We start from the raw sequence: 21,112 nt of genomic DNA, 5'->3' as shown, positions 1-21,112 counted from the left end.
TCCTGTGTTGTGCAGGTTCTTGTTTTTGAACGAACTGTTTCATTTTAATGTTCTCAGTTCTGCTTTCATCTTCAATAGTCTATATAATGTTCTCTCCCCCAGCAATCTCACTCTGAAACTAGATGAAGCATGCAGAACACTTACCTCATAAACTCCACAAAAGATAGACAAGAACTTGCTGAGGACAGCAGCACAGATGCTTGCAATGTGCACAAAAGGGCCCTGCCGGAGGGAGAGGGAGAGAGATTGTGTAAATAAAGAACTGGGAAGAACTAGGCTGAGTAGCATCACAGTGCAGGGCAACAGCAAAGGATGCACCTCCGACCATTCTCTCCCTGCCTACATTGAACTAAAACTATTTCAGCATCTTTGCTAGCTCTTTTGTGCTATCAAATCCACAGATCGAACTTCTGTCCTTGGTGATCAAGTGTAGTGGGGAAGATCAAAAGCACTCAGGGCTGGATTTGGGAGTCCATAATTAAAGGGAGTGATTGGTCCCCCAGGCCTCTGGGCATGTGGGAGTGGCTTAGTTGCTTCTAATAAATAAGCTCGTTTCTGCAGCTTCTGGTTGCATTCAAGTCTAGGCTTTTCCTTTTTGGATGGGTCTCTCTGACTGCTTCCCAAAATGCTCCTTTATCAAGCCAGGAAGAAGTATACCCATGTAGCTGCAGTTCCTCCCTTCTCTTTGTTCTTCCAGCTGAGTCTATTTCTGCCTCAGAATAAACCAGTTAGTTGCACTCCTCTGCTTGCTTTGCTATAATGCAAAAGTGAAATTGCAATTCAGGCACCGTTATCCAATTTATACTATCATCCAATTCCTGAGATGCTGGTAACTTCATTGTTCTTGTGCTTTATGTCTTTTTAGTTTGATAAATATCTTTGGCTCAAAAGTACCAGTATTGAGGGGGGGGGGGGAATTAATGGAACTGCCAGAAGCCAGAGTTGCAATGATCATCATCCATGTGCCTCTGCTGCTGATGTAAGGAAGAGATTGTGCCTTTCTCTGTTAATTAAATAGAAGGGGATGACCTAAAGAAATGCTAGCATCTGACACTGTCAGACTAATTAAAGATACTGTCTTACAGCCAGCAACAGAGAACTGCCTAGTTTAGGACTCCAGTGGGAAAACTAGGCAGCCAGCAAAAGAGAACTGGCTAGGTTAGTGCTCCAGTGGGGAAAATAGCTTAGTTCAGAAACATTCCCACCTGTTTATTTCACTGATACTAACAGAAGAGAATATGTATCGCTCAGGGTTGAACTATGAAGCCTTTCATGCTTTTTGACCTTGATTTTTTGTTTGCAGATGTTTCATTACCCAAGTAGTGCAAGTGAGAGTGGGTTTTACTGCCTGTTTATGTGCAATAGCTTGCCTTGCCAGTTTGCTGAGGGTGTGCTTCTTTCCTTCGTTAATGTACTGTTTTCTGCTTGATTGTTTGTCTGGTGTTAATCCCTGCTTAGCTGGATGTTGGCCAGGGGTGGGTTGCTGGCGGCATTGGTGACGGTTCACTGCATGCGTGTGCGCAGTTGACTAAAAAAGATACCGGCAATGGCATCAGCGACCGGGGAACCAGCTCAGGGGCATGGCCAGCCTGGATTGCTGACAGTTTGGGCGACCAAGGCCAAAATACCACTACCTGTTTGTCTGAACAGGTAGCAACCCACCTATGGTGTTGGCAGCAGGGGAGGATGTCTTTTTGTTTCCTTCTTGGCTTTTTTTACTGTGTCATTTTAATGTTTGTAAATGTGGTTTAAAATGCATCTGGTTTTTTTTCTTTCATTTGATCTATTCTGAGTTTAGAATCCTTTAGTTCTTTCAAGCCTTTGCCTTCAAGCTGATGCCTGCCATTACTTACCCTCTTGTCTCCCTTACGTCTACTCCCAGTTGTACCCACCTCTTTTCCAACAGGAATCCCACTTCCCAGGCCAGCTGTCAGGCTTACAACTTTGGCCACAAATGCTTTAGGTGTGAGGTACTCCTTGAGGACTACTCCTCGCATAATAGTTTTCAGTTCTGGAATCCCAGAGCCTGAGCAAAACAGAAAGGAATCATGAAAAATGAAGTTCAGAGAGAACATAGCCCAAAACATATTGAGAGACCACAGCACAAGGGACACATGTCAGATACTACCAGACCTCTTAGGTGACACCCAGGTTGACTTCAGTCAGATAGGAAGTATACCTCACAGGTTTGTTATTGTGGGGAAAATAGGAGGAGAAAGTTGTGTTGGTTATGTTCACCACCTTAAGTTATTTGTAAAAATAACAAAGGCAGGATACAAACAAACAAATATGAGTGCTTGAATCTTCAATAAGATTTAATGGGAGATATTAAAGTGTCCTATCTGCCTGCAGCAAATCTCTCCTTGTCCTTCTTCCCGATGTAAAAACCCATGGGACACTGATCAGTGGTGGGATTCAATTTTTTTTACTACCGGTTCTGTGGATGTGGTTTGGTGGGCGTGGCGCGGCTTGGTGGGCATGGCAGGGGAAGGATAAAATCTCTATTCCCTCCCTATCAGCTGAGACTCGGGAGGCAGAGAATAGATGTGGGTGAGGCCAGTCAGAGGTGGTATTTACCGGTTCTTGGAACTACTCACAATTTCCTCTACCAGTTCTCCAGAACTGATCAGAACCTGCTGAATACCACCTCTGGCACTGATAAAAAACAGAACAAGTTACATGGACATAATAGAATCAGTGATCATTGATCCCTTAGGAATAGGAATTGGCAGGCAAAAAGGCAGACAGGGGACTTCATCTATGACAAATAAGTCTGCTATAGTTGTGTAGTTTGGGGCCTGAGATGAACAGACATATATTCTCGCTGTCGCTTGATTCCTCACCCACAGCCTGTGGAGAGACAAGCTGGCAGAAGAGGGCAGCAAAGAGGATGAGGATGAGGGGGTAGGTGACCCAGGCCAGGAACTGCATAGGGATGCTGGGTTGCATCTCTTTGTATATCCACTTGTAAGCTGTAAGGGGAGAAATGACAATAGATATGAGTGATTGTAGCACCTGAACGGAACCCAAAAAACATAAATTCAACCCATGCAGGGAGTTGTCATTGGCTGCAGTCAGCCCACTACAGAATGATAACAAGCAGAGCCTAACTAAACAAGGCAAGAACATTTTCCAATCTTACTCTGCAGTCTTTCCTACCTCCATCTATATCCCTGTGTCAAGTGCAGGGATAGGCAGGGTGAAATAGAAGAAATCAGTAATAAGCATTTCCTTTTCTTTTTGTGGAAGGGCATTTTGTCAGGATCTGTGCAGGGTTCAAAGAGGGCAGGATCACTGATTGGCCAATCTGGAGGCAATCCAGACAGACACCGATCAGTTTCTATGATCAGCAGCAACCCAACAGCCAGCCTAATGAACAAATGAAGCACCTTTCCAAGGCCATTTCCTTCCTCATTTGGATAACAGGTGTTCACTAGGAATGAGAGCTGTCTACCTGCCTGGGAAAGGCCAGAGGGAAAAGCACAATGTTTGCTTTTGGAAAGAGCAAACAGTAGGAAAGAAAACAAACAAGCACACCTTCCATGACCAAAACTGATACCTCTGAGCTTCTCTTTCAGTCAGCTGTGCTTTCAAGAAATGATTAATCTCTCTACTGCAGTGTTTCTCAACCTTGGCAACGTGAAGATGTCCGGACTTCAACTCCCAGAATTCCCCAGCCAGCATTCGGGAATTCTGGGAGTTGAAGTCCGGACATCTTCACGTTACCAAGGTTGAGAAACACTGCTCTACTGTCTTGCTTGACCCTTTATGTGCTACGTTTGTTAGGTTTTTAATTGGTTTCCGTTGTGAATGATACCACATTAATAATAAAACAGAGTAGATATGTTTTTAATTGTAGCATTTCTTCAGAGTGTGAACCAACCTACCTTGCAAGCTTTTGGCACTGGCATAATCCACCCCCCAGCTGACTATTGCCATGACTAGACCCAGAAGAATCAAGAATATCCAGTCTTCTCCCAGCTTCTTCGTAATATAATTCTTGATACTTTTAGTACAAGCTGCAGAAAAAGAAGGTCTTTTGAATAGTGGTAAACTTTCCACCAAAGTTACTATTTTATAGTTCTATATATCACACTGGGAACTGTATGACATTGTAATAAATATGTCAGATTTCTTCCACTGAAATCAACAGGATGAGAGCACTTAAATCATGCCAGATTGTGTCATTTCCTTCCAAACAGATGGAGATACATATAAAGCTTGCAGAAACTCTCCTTAATTCAGAGGTGTTGAAGAACATAAGCATCAGTAAATTCATCAGGTTTGAAGTGCCCTGATCCATATTTTATTAAGCATGTGTTATGCGACTAGTTGAAAATAGCAAACAGTAGGCTTAAAACAACAAAAGAAAAATAAACATTCTCCATTTCACTTAACTGGGGAGGGGGGGAAATCTTACATTGATGTCCAATCTGAATTAGAAAAAGTAACTTAGCCTACAGTGCTCTGAGAATGCAGGCAAAATACAGTAAATAGCATATGGCATTATTTTTAATAGGCCATTAACACCTACTCTTCAGCATTGCTAATACGAGTCCCCATGTGAATATGTTTGAATTTCTGAATTATCCCATTAATTAACCTTTTTGTATGCAGAAATAGAGTTATCATATATTGTCTAATTTTCTTAATAACTTTTTTTTTAAATCAAATATTCTACAGGCTTTAGACACAGGTTCTGAGCTAAACAGCCAAAACATAGCATCCTTAGTTTTCTTTTAAAAATACATTTAAATGGTCGTTTTTATTTGAAGAAAAAACAACTGTGTTGTTTCTCCATTTGTTTTATGTTCCAATTCTAATCAGGGTCTTGTGTCAATTTCTCATTGCAAAACACCTTCCTTGCTGCTATTTGAGCACTGACCACAATACCCTGAGAAACTGGGCAAGGGTGAGGGGAAGTGGAATGGCAGGAAAGCAGGACTGCGTATTAGGGGGGGGGGTCTTGCCTGTTTTCAAACAAATGCCTGCTGAAACATCTTAGAATCTGGTCAGTGCGTCTCGAGGAATTAATTAGTTATAGTAGACAAACTTTCCTTAACCTGCTTATTGCATTCTTTGATAATGTGACAAAATTAGTGGACCAGAGGAATGCCGTCGATATAGTTTACTTGGAGTTCAGTAAGGCATTTGATAAGGTAGACCATAACCTACTACTAGATAAAGTAGAAGAATGTGGGTTAGACAGCATCACCACCAGATGGATTCGTAACTGGCTGACCAACCGCACTCAACGTGTAGTCCTCAATGGAATTGCATCTACATGGAGGGAAGTATGCAGTGGACTACCCCAAGGCTCTGTTTTAGGCCCAGTACTCTTCAATATCTTCATCAATGATTTGGATGAGGGAATAAATGGGGAACTCATCAATGCAGATGACACCAAGCTGGCAGGAATAGCCAACACTCCAGAAGATAGGTTTAAGATACAGAAGGATCTTGACAAACTTGAACATTGGGCACTATCTAATAAAATGAAATTTAATGGTGAAAAGAGTAAGGTTCTACATTTAGGCAACAAAAACAAAATGCACAGGTACAGTATAGATGGTACCTTGCTCAATAGTAGTAACTGTGAAAGGGATCTTGGAGTCCTAGTGGACAACCATTTAAATACGAGCCAGCAGTGTGCAGCAGCTGCCAAAAAAGCCAACACAGTTCTAGGCTGCATAAACAGAGGGATAGAATCAAGATCACGTGAAGTGTTAATACCACTTTATAATGCCTTGGTAAGGCCACACTTGGAATACTGCACTCAGTTCTGGTCGCGACAATGTAGAAAAAATGTGAAGACTCTGGAAAGAGTGCAGAGAAGAGCAACCAAGATGATTAGGGGACTGGAGACTAAAACACATGAAGAACGGTTGCAGGAACTGGGTATGTCTAGTTTAAGAGAAAGAAGGACTAGGGGAGACATGATAGCAATATTCTAATATCTCAGGGGTTGCCACAAAGAAGAAGGAGTCAAACTATTCTCCAAGGCACCTGAGGGTAGAACAAGAAGGAATGGGTGGAGAGAAGCAACTTAGAACTGAGGAGAAATTTCCTGACAGTTAGAACAATTAATCAGTGGAACAGCTTGCCTCCAGAAGTTGTGAATGCCCCAACACTGGAAGTCTTTAAGAAGATGTTGGATAGCCACCTGTCTGAAACGGTATAGGGTTTCCTGCCTAGGCAGGGGATTGGGCTAGAAGACCTCTAAGGACCCTTCCAACTCTACTATTGTATTGTATTGTATTGCTTTTAGTTAGTTTAGTTCGTTTTTGAAAGAAATCTGTATCCAACCCAGAACAAAGCAGATATGCTGTATTTTTCAAAATTCAAAATGTATTTTCACAGAATTGCTTGAGAATGCTAGTGCATTTGTTAATCAAGAATGAGCTTCACTATTGCTCTACATCCGTGTTTCTCTTCCTTGGCAACTTTACGATGTCTGAACTTCAATTCCCAGAATTCCTATAACTGGCTGAGGAATTCTGGGAGTTGAAGTCCAGACATCTTAAAGTTGCTAAAGTGGAGAGACACTGTTCCACATGAACTATATACAGTATTTTATCATCCAAAAGCAAATCTAATACTGCCCTGTTGCTGAATAGTGTCAGTAAATGTTTCACCTTATTTGTGGGTAAAAATCTTTAAAAAGTGTGTTGCTGAGGTTCTCATTGAGAAAACCTGAGGGAAGAAGAGATCTTAAATGCTTATGTCCCTTTCCTACCCCAAAGTCTCCCAGTCCAAATACACTATATTGCCAAAAGTATTCGCTCACCCATCCAAATAATCAGAAACATGTGTTTTCAATCACTTCCATGGCCACAGGTGTATAAAATCAAGTATGTAGGCATGGAGACTGTTTTTACAAACATTTGTGAAAGAATGGGTCGCTCTCAGGAGCTCAGTGAATTTCAGCGTGGAACTGTGATAGGATGCCACCTGTGCAACAAATCCAATCGTGAAATTTTCTCACTCCTAAATATTCTACAGTCAACTGTCAGCTGTATTATAAAAATGTGGAAGTGTTTGGGAACGACAGCAACTCAGCCACGGTGTGGTAGGCCACGTAAACTCGTCCAACATCAGTGTGTGACCTCACAAATGCGCTTCTGGAAGAATGGTCAAAAATTCCCATAAACACACTCCTAAACCTTGTGGACAGCTTCCCAGAAGAGTTGAAGCTGTTATAGCTGCAAAGGGTGGACCAACGTCATATTGAACCCTATGGATTAGGAATGGGATGTCACTTACAGTAAGTTCATATGTGAGTAAAGGCAGCTGAGCGAATACTTTTGGCAATATAGTGTAGTTTTCATTCATAAAAAGGCCTTAAGATTACCACTGCATGCAATGTGTAGTTTGCCCCGAATGCACTCACAGCCACAATCATGGCAACTTTTTTTTATATTGGAACAGTTGGAAGATATTGTGAAATTTAAAAAAATGTCAACTACAGAATTAAAGCATCAAAATGCCCATTCTGTCTTCTTCCTTTCCATTCTTCCCTCTCACCATACGCAATAAACTCCCCCAAGGTACTGTGAGATTCTTGGAAGCGCCAATTTCACTGGGGCTTACCATGATACTTAGAGTAGGTCTCCTCTTTGAGTTCAGCTTGACTTCCCCGCTTCAAGGGGTCCTGAGACTTCTTATTCAGAAGTTCAGCTGCTTCCTTCTGGGAAAGACTGGGAGGTTGTTCCGTATACTGGCCATAGAGCTGAGAGAAGAGTCATAAGTGGTCAAGACACTCCAAAGACAATATAGAACAAGACAGCCAGAGAGTGCAAGACATATAGTAATAGGTATGTCAAAATGAAGTACCTTTAATTATAATGCACAACTAAATGTAGACATGATTCCAGGTCCTCTGCCATATGTCAACCAAGTATATTTTGCTCATAATCCTGATTGGTAAATGTTCACAGCAGTACATAGATCTCATGAGGCTGTGCTTGACAACTTGAAAGTGTAAATGTGAAATGGTATGAATGTTCTGCCTGTGGCAAAGATTTATGATAGCTCATTCATGCATAATCTTATTTCTCGCTATATAATCATTGATGAATGATGAATCTATGTTAACCAATCCCAACTCTTGAAGAGATTTTTAATCCCTGCTGGTAGATGCCTATATTCACAATCTTCCAAACTGAATAGTAGTTACACATTGTAGATACAAGATGATGAGGTACCAGACTACAGGCACTTACAATGTATAGATCAGATCTTATTTGAAGGAGCGGGGCAAGGATAATTGACTCAATCTGAAAATAACCCAGATTATTTCTAGGCGTTTATTGAATATTTAACTAGTCTTATTAATGATTGCAAGAAGGAATAATTCTAGTATTAAAAAAGTATAATTCTCCGACCATCGCTTGTACAGCCCAATGATTAGGGAGGATTCTCCCTGAACTTCTTCCTAAACCCACTATGCAGCTGTGGGATTTGTTCACTCTTGTCTGATTGGTCTTTAGGCAGCATTTCTTTGCCAGGTCTCCCAAGGTCATTCCCATGTATCAGTGATTGCTAATCTTTTTCTAAAGGTGTGCCAAAATTGTGTGCGCACATGCTATCACGTGTGCATGTGTGTCCACCCACCTGCGCATGTGTGCATGACCCCACCTGCGCATGTGTGAGTACCCTCCCTCGTATACATGAGTCACACACACATAGGCATACACACACGTGTGCAGGGAGGAATTTTCACCCTCCCCAAGCTCTGGAGGCTTTCTTAAAGCCTGGGGAGGGTGAAAACGGCCTCCCCCGGCCCTCCAGAGGGCCTCCAGAGGAGGCCATTTTTACCCTTCCTAGACTTCATGAAAGGCTCTGGAGCTTGGGGAGGGTGAAAAACAGGCCCAATGGGCCAACCGGAAGAACAAACTTCCGGTTGATCTGTTGGGCCTGTTTTTTGCCCTCTCTAGGCTCCGGAGCCTTTCATGAAGCCTGGGAAGGGTGAAAATGGCATCCCCCAGCCCTCCAGAAGGCCGAAAATTAGCTGGCTAGTGCGTGCATGCGCACCAGAGCTAAAGACTGCCGTGCCGGCAAATATGGCTCCATGTGCCACCTGTGGCACGCGTGCCATAGGTTTGCCATCATGGCCATATATCACTACTCTCTGTCTTTTCTTGTTACCTGTTAGTGTTTTGCCATCTTTATTGAGCAGCTGATATTCTAATTCTTTTTTTCCCTTTGAAGTTGCCTAAAGAAACCATTTTTGTTATTCTTAGCATCCTTTAAATAACTTCAACTCATTCTGCACTTTCACTTTCCTGACTCCAGCTCTCTAATGCTGTGTTACCTGACTGCCCTCTTCCTCTTTCAGATTCCCTTTTTATGTATCTTTTTTTGTTGTTTTCAGATCTTCACGATGCTTTTTGGATTGTCATGTAGACTCCTGCAATTCTCCATTTTTCTTCCTCAAAGGAATTGTTTGCAATTTTACTTTTACCTCCCTTAGGGATTTTTTACATCCTTGAGCTCTTTTTTCCATTAGCTTTTCCTATCACATGATTACTTTCTGAATTTATGACATCTACTTTTGAAGTCCAAGATCTGTGTATCTGTTTTATTTTATCTTGAAATTAAGAGCAGCCACTTCATCACTTTACTGCTGTTTCTGTTTCCTCAATTAAGAGAAGAGAAGAGTTGGAAGGGACCTTGGAGGTCTTCTAGTCCAACCCCCTACTCAGGCAGGAAACCCTATACCATTTCAGACAAATGGTTATCCAATCTCTTCTTTAAAATCTCCAGTGTTGGAGTGTTCACAAGTTCTGAAGGCAAGCTGTTCCATTGGTTAATTGTTCTAAATGTCAGGAAATTTCTCCTTAATTCTAGATTGCTTCTCTCCTTGATTAGTTTCCGTCTTATTGCTTCTTGTTTTGCCTTCAGGTGCTTTGGAGAATAGCTTGACTCCCTCTTCTTTGTGACAGCCACTTAGATATTGGAACACTGCTATCATGTCTCCCCTAGTCCTTCTAATAATTAAACTAGACATATCCAATTCCAGCAACCGTTCTTTATATGTTTTAGCCTCCAGTCCCCTAATCACCTTTGTTTCTCTTCTCTGCACTCTTTGTAGAGTCTCAATATCTTTTTTTTAATATCATGGCAACCAGGGGAGGGTTCCAGCAGGCACTACTGCCAGTTCATTTGTGGGCGCGCTACAAAGAAAATAAATAAAAATTGTTCTGCGCATGCGCAGAAGTGAAACACAAGATGGTGGCACCTATGGCACCGCCCGGAGAACTGGTTTGGGGGCGTGGCAGGCCTGGGGTGCAATCCAGGCCGCCAAACCACTACTGGTTTGGGCGAACCGGTCCAAACCGGTCTGAACCGGTAGGAATCCACCACTGATGGCAACCAAAACTGGATACTGTATTCCAAGTGTGACTTTACCAAGGCCTTATAAAGTGGTATTAACACTTCACATGATCTTGATTCTATCTCTCTTTTTATGTAGCCTAGATTTTTTTTTTTTAGATTTTAGATTTTATTAAGAATTTATATGCCGCCCTTTTCCCTGGAGGGACTCAGGGCGGCTTACAATAGTGAGGGGAAGGGGGTGCAAGACAAGACTTAAAGGAAAAAAAAATCGTGAATAAAAGAAAATTATCCATAAAAACACAACATTCATTCAACATTCGGGCGGGGTGAGAGTAATCCTATCCCCAGGCCTGACGGGATAGCCAGGTCTTCAGGGCTGTGCGGAAGGCCTGGACTGTGGTGAGGGTACGGATCTCCACGGGGAGGGTGTTCCATAATGTCGGAGCTGCAACTGAGAAGGCTCTCCTCCGCGTAGTCGCCAGTCGGCACTGACTGGCGGATGGAATTCGGAGGAGGCCTACTCTGTGCGATCTGATGGGACGCAGGGAGCTAATTGGCAGGAGGCGGTCTCTCAAATAGTCAGATCCACTACCATGGAGCGCTTTATAGGTGGTAAGTAGGACCTTGAAGTGCACCCAACGATCAACAGGTAGCCAGCGCAGCTCACGGAGGATTGGTGTTATATGGGCGAACCGTGGTGCGCCCATAATCACTCGCGCGGCCGCGTTCTGAACTAGCTGAAGTCGTCGGATGCTCTTCAAGGGCAGCCCCATGTAGAGCACATTGCAGTATTCCAGCCTAGAGGTCACAAGGGCTCGAGTGACTGTTGTGAGAGCCTCCCGGTTCAGGTAGGGCCGCAACTGGCGTACCAGGCGAACCTGGGCAAATGCCCCCCTGGTCACAGCCGACAAGTGATGCTCAAAACTCAGCTGTGAATCCAGGAGGACTCCCAAGTTGCGGACCCTGTCTGAGGGGTGTAAATTTTGCCCCCCCAGCCTGATTGTTGGAACATTAGCCAAATTTTTGGGAGGAAAACACAACAGCCACTCGGTCTTTTCCGGGTTGAGTACCAGTTTGTTAGCTCTCATCCAGTCTTTAACAGCCTCAAGGCCCCGGTTCATCACGTCCACCGCTTCATTGAGTTGGCACGGGGCGGACAGATACAACTGCGTATCGTCCGCATATTGATGGTACTTAATCCCGTGCCTCCGAATAATCTCGCCCAGCGGTTTCATGTATATGTTGAATAGTAGGGGGGACAGAACCGAGCCCTGCGGCACCCCATAGGTTAGGGGCCTCGGGGACGATCTCTCCCTCCCCACCAACACCGACTGCGACCTGTCCGAGAGGTAGGAGGAGAACCACTGTAGAACAGTGCCGCCCACCCCCACCTCCCGCAGTCGTCGCAGAAGGATACCATGGTCGATGGTATCGAAAGCCGCTGAGAGGTCGAGGAGAACCAGGATGGACGCGTGGCCTCCATCTCTGGCTCTCCAGAGATCATCGGTCAATGCGACCAAAGCGGTTTCAGTGCTGTAACCGGGCCTGAAGCCAGACTGGAAGGGGTCAAGATAGTTAGCTTCCTCCAAGGTACGCTGAAGCTGTAAGGCCACCACCTTCTCAACAACCTTCCCCAGAAAGGGGAGGTTGGAGACTGGACGATAGTTGTTAAGAACTGCTGGATCCAAAGACGGTTTCTTCAGGAGCCTAGAACTGTGTTGGCTTTTTTGGCCACTGCAGCAAACTCCTGGCTCATATTTAAGTGATTGTCCACTAGAACTCCAAGATTCATCTCACAGTTACTACTATTGAGCAAGGTACTGTGTATTACTGTACAGTGCATCTGGTTTTCTTCCCTAAGTGTAGAACCTTACTTTTTTCACCATTGAATTTCATTTTGTTAGTTAATTAAATCCTCCCTTTTTTGTTAGACAATTAAATCCTCCCTGTTAATAAATTATTTCTGAAATGTATATGCTGCCTATCTCGCTGCCTTCCTTAACCCTCTAAAATAGAACAGTATCAGAAAGACAAATCAAGGAATTTGCTAGAAGGACCGGGCTTGGCAAAATCTTAGGGTACTGCATATTTGCATATTTGCAATTTCATGGCTCTTTGACAGATTTGCAATATGGTTTCAGAAGGCATTATTAACATCATATGCTTAGCTGAGATTGCAATATTGTAACAGTATTTTTTAACAGGCGGTGTAACTCCTGTTGTTTCTATTTGTTTTGAACAAGTTTGAATCTTTCAGTTGCTATATTCTAGCCAGAGACATCATCCAACCAGGTCAAAAAAATAAATATTTGCATTTATTTAATTTACATTAAATTTAGAGCTTTAGAGAGGGATATCATCACTATGCTGATAGCAGCCAGCTATACTGCTCCCACCATCTAATTCCAAGGAAGCAATCGGTATTTTATACTATTTCAGTAATAGATGGGATGAGACGGGACAACCTGAAACTAAGTCCAGACATGTTGAAGATGCTGTTGGTAAAGAAAATCCCTGACTTGGGAAACAGCAAGTTCATAGTTTGAGAGTACTTCTTGAACCTCACCTGTCAAAGGATCAGTTGATGGTAACGATATCGGGTGTACCTAGGTACACCCATGTCACACCTATCCTCCGCGAGCTGCACTGGCTTCCCATCAGTCTCCGAATGCGCTTCAAGGTGCTGGTCGTTTCCTTTAAAGCCCTACATGGCTTAGGACCTGGATACCTACGGGACCGCCTCTTGCCACATACCTCCCAACGACCTATAAGATCCCACAGATTGGGCCTCCTTTGGGTACCGTCGACCGGGCAATGCCGGTTGGCAACTACTCAGGGGAGTCTTTCTCAGCTGCTCCGGCCCTGTGGAATGATCTCCCCGCAGAGATCCGGACCCTTCTCACCCTCTCAGCCTTCCATAAGGCCACTAAAACCTGGCTATTCCGGCAGGCCTGGGGCTGTTGACTCCAAAATATGGTCCAGCCCCACTTGGAATGGAGTGCATGGTGTGTTTTTAAGCCTATCTTTTCTTTTTTCTGTGCCTTTTGATTTATTTGTATTGTGAGCCGCCCGGAGTCCTACGGGATTGGGCGGCATACAAGTGTTATTAAACTTTGAAACTTTGAAACTGTTGTGAGGAACTTATCCATGCAATTCCAGCTAGTGTGCAAACTGCAATCATTCTGAGGCAGTCAGATTTTGTAACAGTTATCCAGGACTTGGTTACAACATGCCTGGTCCATTTCATTGAACTTTATGTGTGGCTGCCCTTGAAAATTCTTCAGAAATTACAGATTCTGCCAAACGTAATGGCTAGGCTTTCTACTAATGTAAACAACAGAGACCATATGATTGCCCTGCATTGACTGCCAGTTGCCTACTGGATACAATTTAAGATGTTAGTGTCACTCTTTAAATCTGTAAAGAACTCAAAGCAGCCTTACTACTGGTGGAGCGGCCTTTCTCAAAAGTCAATCAGTTAATGACTTAATGGGGAGAATAAAGGAATCTTGGATCTATTATTCTGCAGGAAGGAAACAGCTGCAAAATAAAATGACCCACAGAAAAAAGGGGAGAGCTCCATAGCCCACCATTCTTCCATTGAAATTGCTCTTTCTATGAATGAGCAATAGGGGGGAAAAACCTAACTGTCTCTCAAACATCATTCAATTTATTTTTCAGCCACAAGCTGACTTACACCGTCTACTCCTTGGAGAAAAGTGAGATTTTAACTGGATGAAAAATCAATAAAAGCACTTCAACAGAGACTGATTTTTTCCTTCAGAAAAAATAGTTCCAGTGCTCTTCAAGTCACAACCAACAGATTTCGCTCCAACTCTGTAATAGTCAACGTTTATGCACAATCTACCTCCTATGGCAGTGTTGCTCAACCTTGGCAGCATGAAGATGTGAGGACTTCAACTCCCAGAATTCCCCAGTGAGTAGGTTGAAGTCCACATATCTTCAAGCTGCTAAAGTTGAGAAACAGCACCTTAATGTTTTAAGCGAGATTTTAACTACAATGAAATAAAAAGAAATAGGGCAAGAGAAATGCCTTTTCTGGGAAAAGGAGGCTTTGATGTCCTAGCCTCACTTTTTTTCATTAAACTTTTGTTACTGCAAAAATAAAGAAGATACAATACCCTCAGCACAGCTTGCAGTACAGGTGAAAATATGAACAAAATGAGGTTGTGATCCAGGTTGGAAAAAAGACAAGGGCAAATAATTTCTATGTCATTCCACAAAGCAAAATGGATGGTTCCAGGCATCTGTTGGAGTCTGAGCAAAAATCAAGGGAGACTGTATCTATTTTTAAGTCTTGTTTGAAGTAGCATCTTGGGTCAAGAAAGTTCTACTGCACTTTTCTGTTTTTTAAAATAACAAATACAACCTGTGGCCAATCAAATTTCTGACTGATGATATCTTTCTTCTCTCTGTGAGTGTTGGGGGCTGGGGAATTTGTTTGAGAACACCCAGGCCTCGATCACATGCCCTTCAGTAATCCAGCATAGGTTATTTGAATGCTCACTTGAAGTTCATCTTCCTGTGTATCTCAAGATCTTAAGAATTCACACCTCCAACATGTTGAACCCTTCTTGCTCCCTGAACACACATGCTCTCCAAGGCCCTAAGGAGGGAGGAGAATGGGCAATGCTTGGATCAGCAGAACAAGAGACTGCGTCCACAGCAGAAATGGCTGCTGTTCCTGCAAAGCATCCCAGGGAGACTGTTGCCCCACCTCTAAAGAATGGGAAGGGAACAGCTAAATGTCAGCAAAGATGAAAAAATAATGCAGGTGTGATTTTGAGCACAGAAGCTCCGGGTAGTTAAAACAGTCACATATGTACATTGCTTTTGCTTTGCTCTTTTTCCTGAGAATATTCTTTAAAAATAAAAATAAAATATTCAAACTCCTGACAGAGACTTTAATATGCAATTTGGATAGTAATGAATATACATCTATGTATCCTCATTAACAAAAGTTTCCAGCCCTTTTCTATACACCAGAAACGCCATAAATGTAGATAGCTGACATTACTCTAATAGTTAATTTAATGTCAGGCTCTATGTTTTGAAACATAGTAATGTGCTCTCACAAATATTTCCTTGATGAATGTAGGAGATATTTTGGTGCAACTGTATAACTCTCATACTAGAAGTGTGCATACTGCTTAGACCACGTGTACATACCCACAGCCCCACACATGAGACATACAATTAACAGAAGTGCATATTCCTAAAGTTTATTTTTTCATGACACCCTCTGTGATTATAGCAGCTTGTCCTAAAGTGTAAACCATTTTTAAATTCATTTAATCAAATGTACATAGCTGTCCGCTTACAAAAAGCAACTCTAGGTGATGCTAAACAATTGAATAAAAACAACAGACACAAAGATACAATACCCATATTAAAACATAAATATTATCATGCAAACTGTACATGAATTAAAAAGCTAATCATGTTTTCTTTTTAACTACTTTAAAATATTTAATAATATTTAATCACTCATTTTTTTAAAAAAATTAAAGTCTTTTTAAGCTGTTGCTTACCAAATGTCATAATATTTTACTAGATAAAACAATAAGAATAAATGAATATTATAATGTATTCCTTTAGAATAATAAGAAAGCTGATGAAACATATTCAGTAAAACACATGACAAGCAACCACATAAATCAAAGGCCTTCTCAAAAAATAGTGGTCTTCAACGCTCTCTGGAAGAAAAAAGCATTAAGGCAGATAAACGAATCTCTCAGAATATTGCAGTTCAAAAGTATTTGTGCAGCCACAGAGAAGACCATGTAATTCATAGATGCCAAGGTGGTTTGCCCATGACGTCCAATGTAAATATGATGTTATTAGAAAATCAGAAATGTTAGGGAAGAGTTTCATACAAGAACAAAACCTATTCCCTGAGATACTTAGCATCAAGCATTTTAGCAGTTTTATTCTAACAGTTTTCTAACAGTTTTATTGTCTTTTAAGGTACCATCTCTGAGATACTGTTCATGAAATGCAGTCTCTTTTTTTTGTGGAGTCCTTGATGATCTCTGAGCTTGGTTGTTTGCTTGCAGACATTTGCTTGCAGATGTTTCATTACCCAGCTAGGCACTGATGATGTTACCTAGCTGGGTAAAGAAACATCTGCAACCAACAACCAAGCTCAGAGTCAACCAAGGACTCCACAGTTCAACCCTAAGCAATATTCTCTTCTATTAGAATCATTATCTCACGTAATAGAAAATTTAATAGTGAAATGTGGTGTGCAATTTTTCCCACACATTGAATTTTGGAAAATGAAGCTCAAGATATCATTTCCCATGAACTGCACAAGGTTCTTCTGTCTGCAGGCAAGGAGAGCAGCTTCAAGTTCCCAGTCTCTGTGGGGCTGTGGGAGTCCTGAATTCCTTTTTTATCCCTGAATTCCAACTTAAAACACATAACAGTTGTGTAACACACAAAACTCATACTCCACTAACACCAGGGGGGAAATCCAGTCCCGTGCCATTAGGCTTCCAGTTACCAAAATATTAGTTCCATTGTTCTGACTTAGAACAAGAAACCCTGTTACCATAAAACCAATTATGGTAATTGCATGAAGTTGAACTTTTATGACTTTTTGAGCTGTTTGGCCCTTGAAGAATATTCTTAATCAAAATACGGCATCTATACTTTCCAATTGTGATTTTTAGAAGTTTTTCAGCTTTTAATTTCATTGGTTTACTATTTCTTTTTATCTGAGCCAAAAAAAAAGATTATTTGTTTAGAATTATGCCTCTTGTGAATGAAAGCCAAGTCTTTCTTAAGAAGTATCATGCACGAAAATATGACTCTGTAGACAAACTTCATATTTTTTTGTGACTCATTTATTTGTTTAGAATTTTTTAAAAAATTAACAAGCATTCCCACCCCCTAAACTGCAGTTCTATGGACATCTATCTCATCATGAATCATTTTTCCCTGACTCAGTCTTGATTAGCAACCACCAACCTACACCAAAAAGAGTGGAAACTTCTGGTAGAAACTCCAGATGCTAATACCACCCCAGAGTAAGACCTAATTAGCTACAAGCTCTTTGGGCCCCTGACTTCCAGCTAGGAATCTAAAAGACTGCATCCTAGGCTAAACTAATCAATTTTATATTTAGGAGCCTCATATGTACAGATGACTGTCAATTAGCATCAGCAATGAACAGCTAGAAAACTCTAGACCAAAGGATGCCTCCTTTAAGGGTATCAATTCCTCAGAAAGAAGTCAAAAGTGATTGTCTAGTTCAGGGCTGTCAAACTTGTGGCCTGTGGGCTGGATGTGTCATGCGCTGGCCATGCCCACCCCTTTTTAGTGAAGGGGGGAAGTTGCGATATGTCATGTGATGAAAACATGATGACATGAGTTTGACACCCTGGTCTAGTACAAGAAGTAACAAGGACTCCACTGAGCATCAATTGTTATCAGATTAGGTTTTCCATATGAAACATCCAAAGTGCTGAAATTCCTGCATGATACTATCCATTAATTCCCTGACCAAGCCACCTTGAGGCATCAGTCATGCTTCTTGACACCTGTAAGTAGAGAGAAAAGTATACTTCTGCTTGTAATTCAACTCAACACAGTCCACTTCTGCTAGTTTATACATAATATTTGTGTGTTACCATTTCACCTGCACAATGTAGAGTAAGATATAATCTTGTATTTGCATGTGTTCCATGTAATGCCTATCTAGTGTGTCCATTGACTATGTTGCCTATGAAAACCTCTTCTCCATGCTTCTCTTGAGCTAGTTTTGGTTCATTGTTTTTATTGTGTTTAATGAATGACTTGGGCATGCTGCCAAATTAATTACTAGAGAAGACTTCAACTGCTTGTCATTTTCATTTCCCTGAATGTTTCTGGGCACCACCTGCCAAGAATCATCCATCAAGGAGGAAGCCCACACAAAAACCAGCTGGCCATTTATGAACACATTTTAAAATAAATTCATTCCCTTCCATTTGAATATAGCTTACTTGTATTATATCCCGTGCATCAATTGTGCTGCCTCTTAAAGGTTCCTCAAAGCTATTGCTTCAGATGTTCTTAATTAGGACTTCCTTAAGAGCCAAAGGTTGATGCTGCCAAGATTTGATGCCTACCAGGTGGATTAGGAATTCTGGCATTGCAACCCCGAATGAAAAGGATGAACAAAGCTGCCATAATATATGAGGTTCTTTGAGCATATGTGTCCATAAAAAATCATTTTGTGTGGTGTAGTGAGTTTCTTTTACTGTTGAATTATCTTGGCTTTTTAAAAATTACCTAATTACCCCAAAATACCCTATAATTTTTGTTCACTATTGTCAACAGTGTAGTTTATGTTTTTTTTAATTCCAGGATTTGATTGTTTAAATAGCATCTTAAGTTCAAAGAACTTTAGAACATTCACAGACTAATACAATGCATCTCTTTCCAATCCTGTTGAAAACAGGCTTTAAAACAGACATGAACAAAATTTTAGAATGGAGAGTTGCCTTCCTCAAAGAATGAAGGAAGTGACTGATGGATGACAGTTGAGGCAAAACTAAGGGAGGACCAAGTTCTGGTTTGTACAGGGCGGGGCATAACCTTTTCCTAGGGGGTCACAGCAAGATCGACAGCAGTTTACAACTTCCGCGACACCTCATTTTAAAGCCCATAAAAAACTGAATTGAATGAGCTATTAAATGTTAAATTTGCTTTAAGAATGGCTGGAAAATTCGATTCGGAAGAACAAAGGATCATTGACAGAATAAAATGCATTGACTTTCGAGAGGCTCGCGATGCTGGAGCGACATTTATCAATCGAAAATGGATTGCAAACAAATTGAAACGTCATCCGGATTGGGTTACTGATAATTGGAACAAAACAGCCCAAGAATGTTTCACAAAATTTGGAGAAGGGCGTCCTCTGCAACTGTCCCAAGAAAGCAAAGCCATCATTGCAACTGGCAGTCGCAAACAACGAAAAGGAAACCGAAAAGTGGCCCAAGAAATCCTTCAAATTCGTGGAAAACGAGTTGATCAAAGGACAATCGGCCGATATCGAGAACGAGAAGGTTTGAAGCCATTCCACGTCATTTGCAAACCATTGAAAACTCAAACACACGTTCAAGATCGGCTTTGGTTGTGCGATTGGTTGTCTGAATGGACCGAGGAAGATTTTCTTCATTTGGCGCCATCTGACGAATTCTTCGTTTATGCCATTCGAAAACCGAATTTCCAGAACGATCGAATTTGGGCTAAAGACGTCGACGACATCGCCAAACATGAACGATATCGACAAATCGTTCACAATCCGACTTGCATCGGGATTTTCGTCATTTTCACAGCCAAGAAACTGCATTGGGTTTTGAAGGATAAAGGGGAATCCTGGGATGGCAGTTATTTCCGTGAGAAAATTTTATTGGAGAATGTCATTCCATTTCTCAGTGATCCAGACAATGTCTTGGTGGTTGGTGAGGCTGTCTTTCTTCATGACAAAGCTCCTTGCATGCGTGCAAATGCGACTCAGCAATTGTTAAAGGAAAACAATGTCGAATTTTGGGGCAATGATGTCTGGCCGGGAAATTCGCCAGATCTCAATCCGGCAGAGAACATTGGGGCCATAATTAAGGATGAAGTGGAAGCTCTGATGATTCAGGAGCAAGGTCAAAATCGATATTCGGTTGAAACTTTGAGAATGAATTTGGAAACTGTGTTGAAAAATCTGGAAAATCGAACGGAACTGTTTGAAGATTTGTTGTGTTCTTATCCACCTCGTTTGAATGCTGTTCGAAGGGCTAATGGTGGTCATACTGACTATTAAATCGTGTCAATAAACTCAGTTTTTGATGGGCTTTCGAATGGTGTATGAATTATTTGTGTTGTTATTACAAGTGTTGCTGTGACCCCCTAGGAAAAGGTTATGCCCCGCCCTGTATGTAGTTGCACTTCCCCACAAAAGCAAACTCACATTATAGGAGTGCTCTTTGGCCCCCAATTATCTCTGGATGCCCAAATATCAGGAGCCAATTTACAGAAACATGTTCCATCTGCAACCATTCCTGCTGGTTCGACCTGGAAGCTGTTAATTATGGCTTTGCTGCATCCTGACTTGATTGTTGCAAAGTGAGGTCCTTGGACTATGCTTAAAGGGTGTCCAGAAAGTTCAGCTGGTGTAAAAGGCAAGAGATGGAATATTAACTGTAGCATAATACAAGGACACATTTAAAACACCTCCCTTTTTACAACCCTGTCATCCCTTAATTCGGGGTATAGTCAGGGTGACTGGAGGGAGCTGTGTGTTTATTGGCCAGATGCCCTTCCTGATGTCAAATTCTAAGAGAGAAACATCTGCCACTACCTAGGATTGAACTCTCAACCTTCCGAGTAGGATGTGAGTGTCAACATGCTGCTCAAGATACAAGGACCACATAATTCCCTTGTTAAAAGATTTGCATTTAAAATGCTAACTTGAACTTTTAAAAGTCTTAATAGCTTAGGAAGTGATTATTTGAGCCAGTCACTAATTTCATTACAAGCCTGAGTTCTAGATTCAGGAGATATTGTCCTAACAACTTTACATTAAAAAATCTGCTTGGTGGACAGACAGCTATAGGAAGTCTTCTATATTCAGAAGAAATTCTTCCCGTGAGTGAATAGATAATAGATACTCTTCTCCAGAGTACACTGGAGTGGGTATTTAGGATTATGGCTGCTCAAGAGCAAGCTATTTGAACTAATGCAATCATGGCCAAAATTGAAAAAAATCTTCAAA

At 41.6% G+C, this 21,112-nt stretch overlaps 1 protein-coding gene across 1 annotated transcript in view; it reads right to left on the bottom strand.

The window, feature by feature from the left end:
- The window catches only part of CLCN1 (chloride voltage-gated channel 1), a 68,900-nt gene that overhangs the window by 35,914 nt on the left and 11,874 nt on the right, over nucleotides 1-21,112 (bottom strand). The window contains exons 2-6 of the mRNA XM_032213116.1: nucleotides 7,591-7,729; nucleotides 3,888-4,019; nucleotides 2,844-2,972; nucleotides 1,893-2,026; nucleotides 145-222 (exon numbers count right to left, since the gene is read on the bottom strand). Coding sequence (XP_032069007.1) covers nucleotides 145-222; nucleotides 1,893-2,026; nucleotides 2,844-2,972; nucleotides 3,888-4,019; nucleotides 7,591-7,729 — 612 coding nt within the window. The remainder of the gene's footprint in view (nucleotides 1-144; nucleotides 223-1,892; nucleotides 2,027-2,843; nucleotides 2,973-3,887; nucleotides 4,020-7,590; nucleotides 7,730-21,112) is intronic.

Source organism: Thamnophis elegans, chromosome 3 (genome assembly GCF_009769535.1).
Source record: "Thamnophis elegans isolate rThaEle1 chromosome 3, rThaEle1.pri, whole genome shotgun sequence".
In the NCBI taxonomy this organism is placed as follows: domain Eukaryota; kingdom Metazoa; phylum Chordata; class Lepidosauria; order Squamata; family Colubridae; genus Thamnophis; species Thamnophis elegans.
The sequence above is the reverse complement of the archived record's forward strand: the minus strand, read 5'-3'. Positions and strand labels throughout refer to the sequence as shown.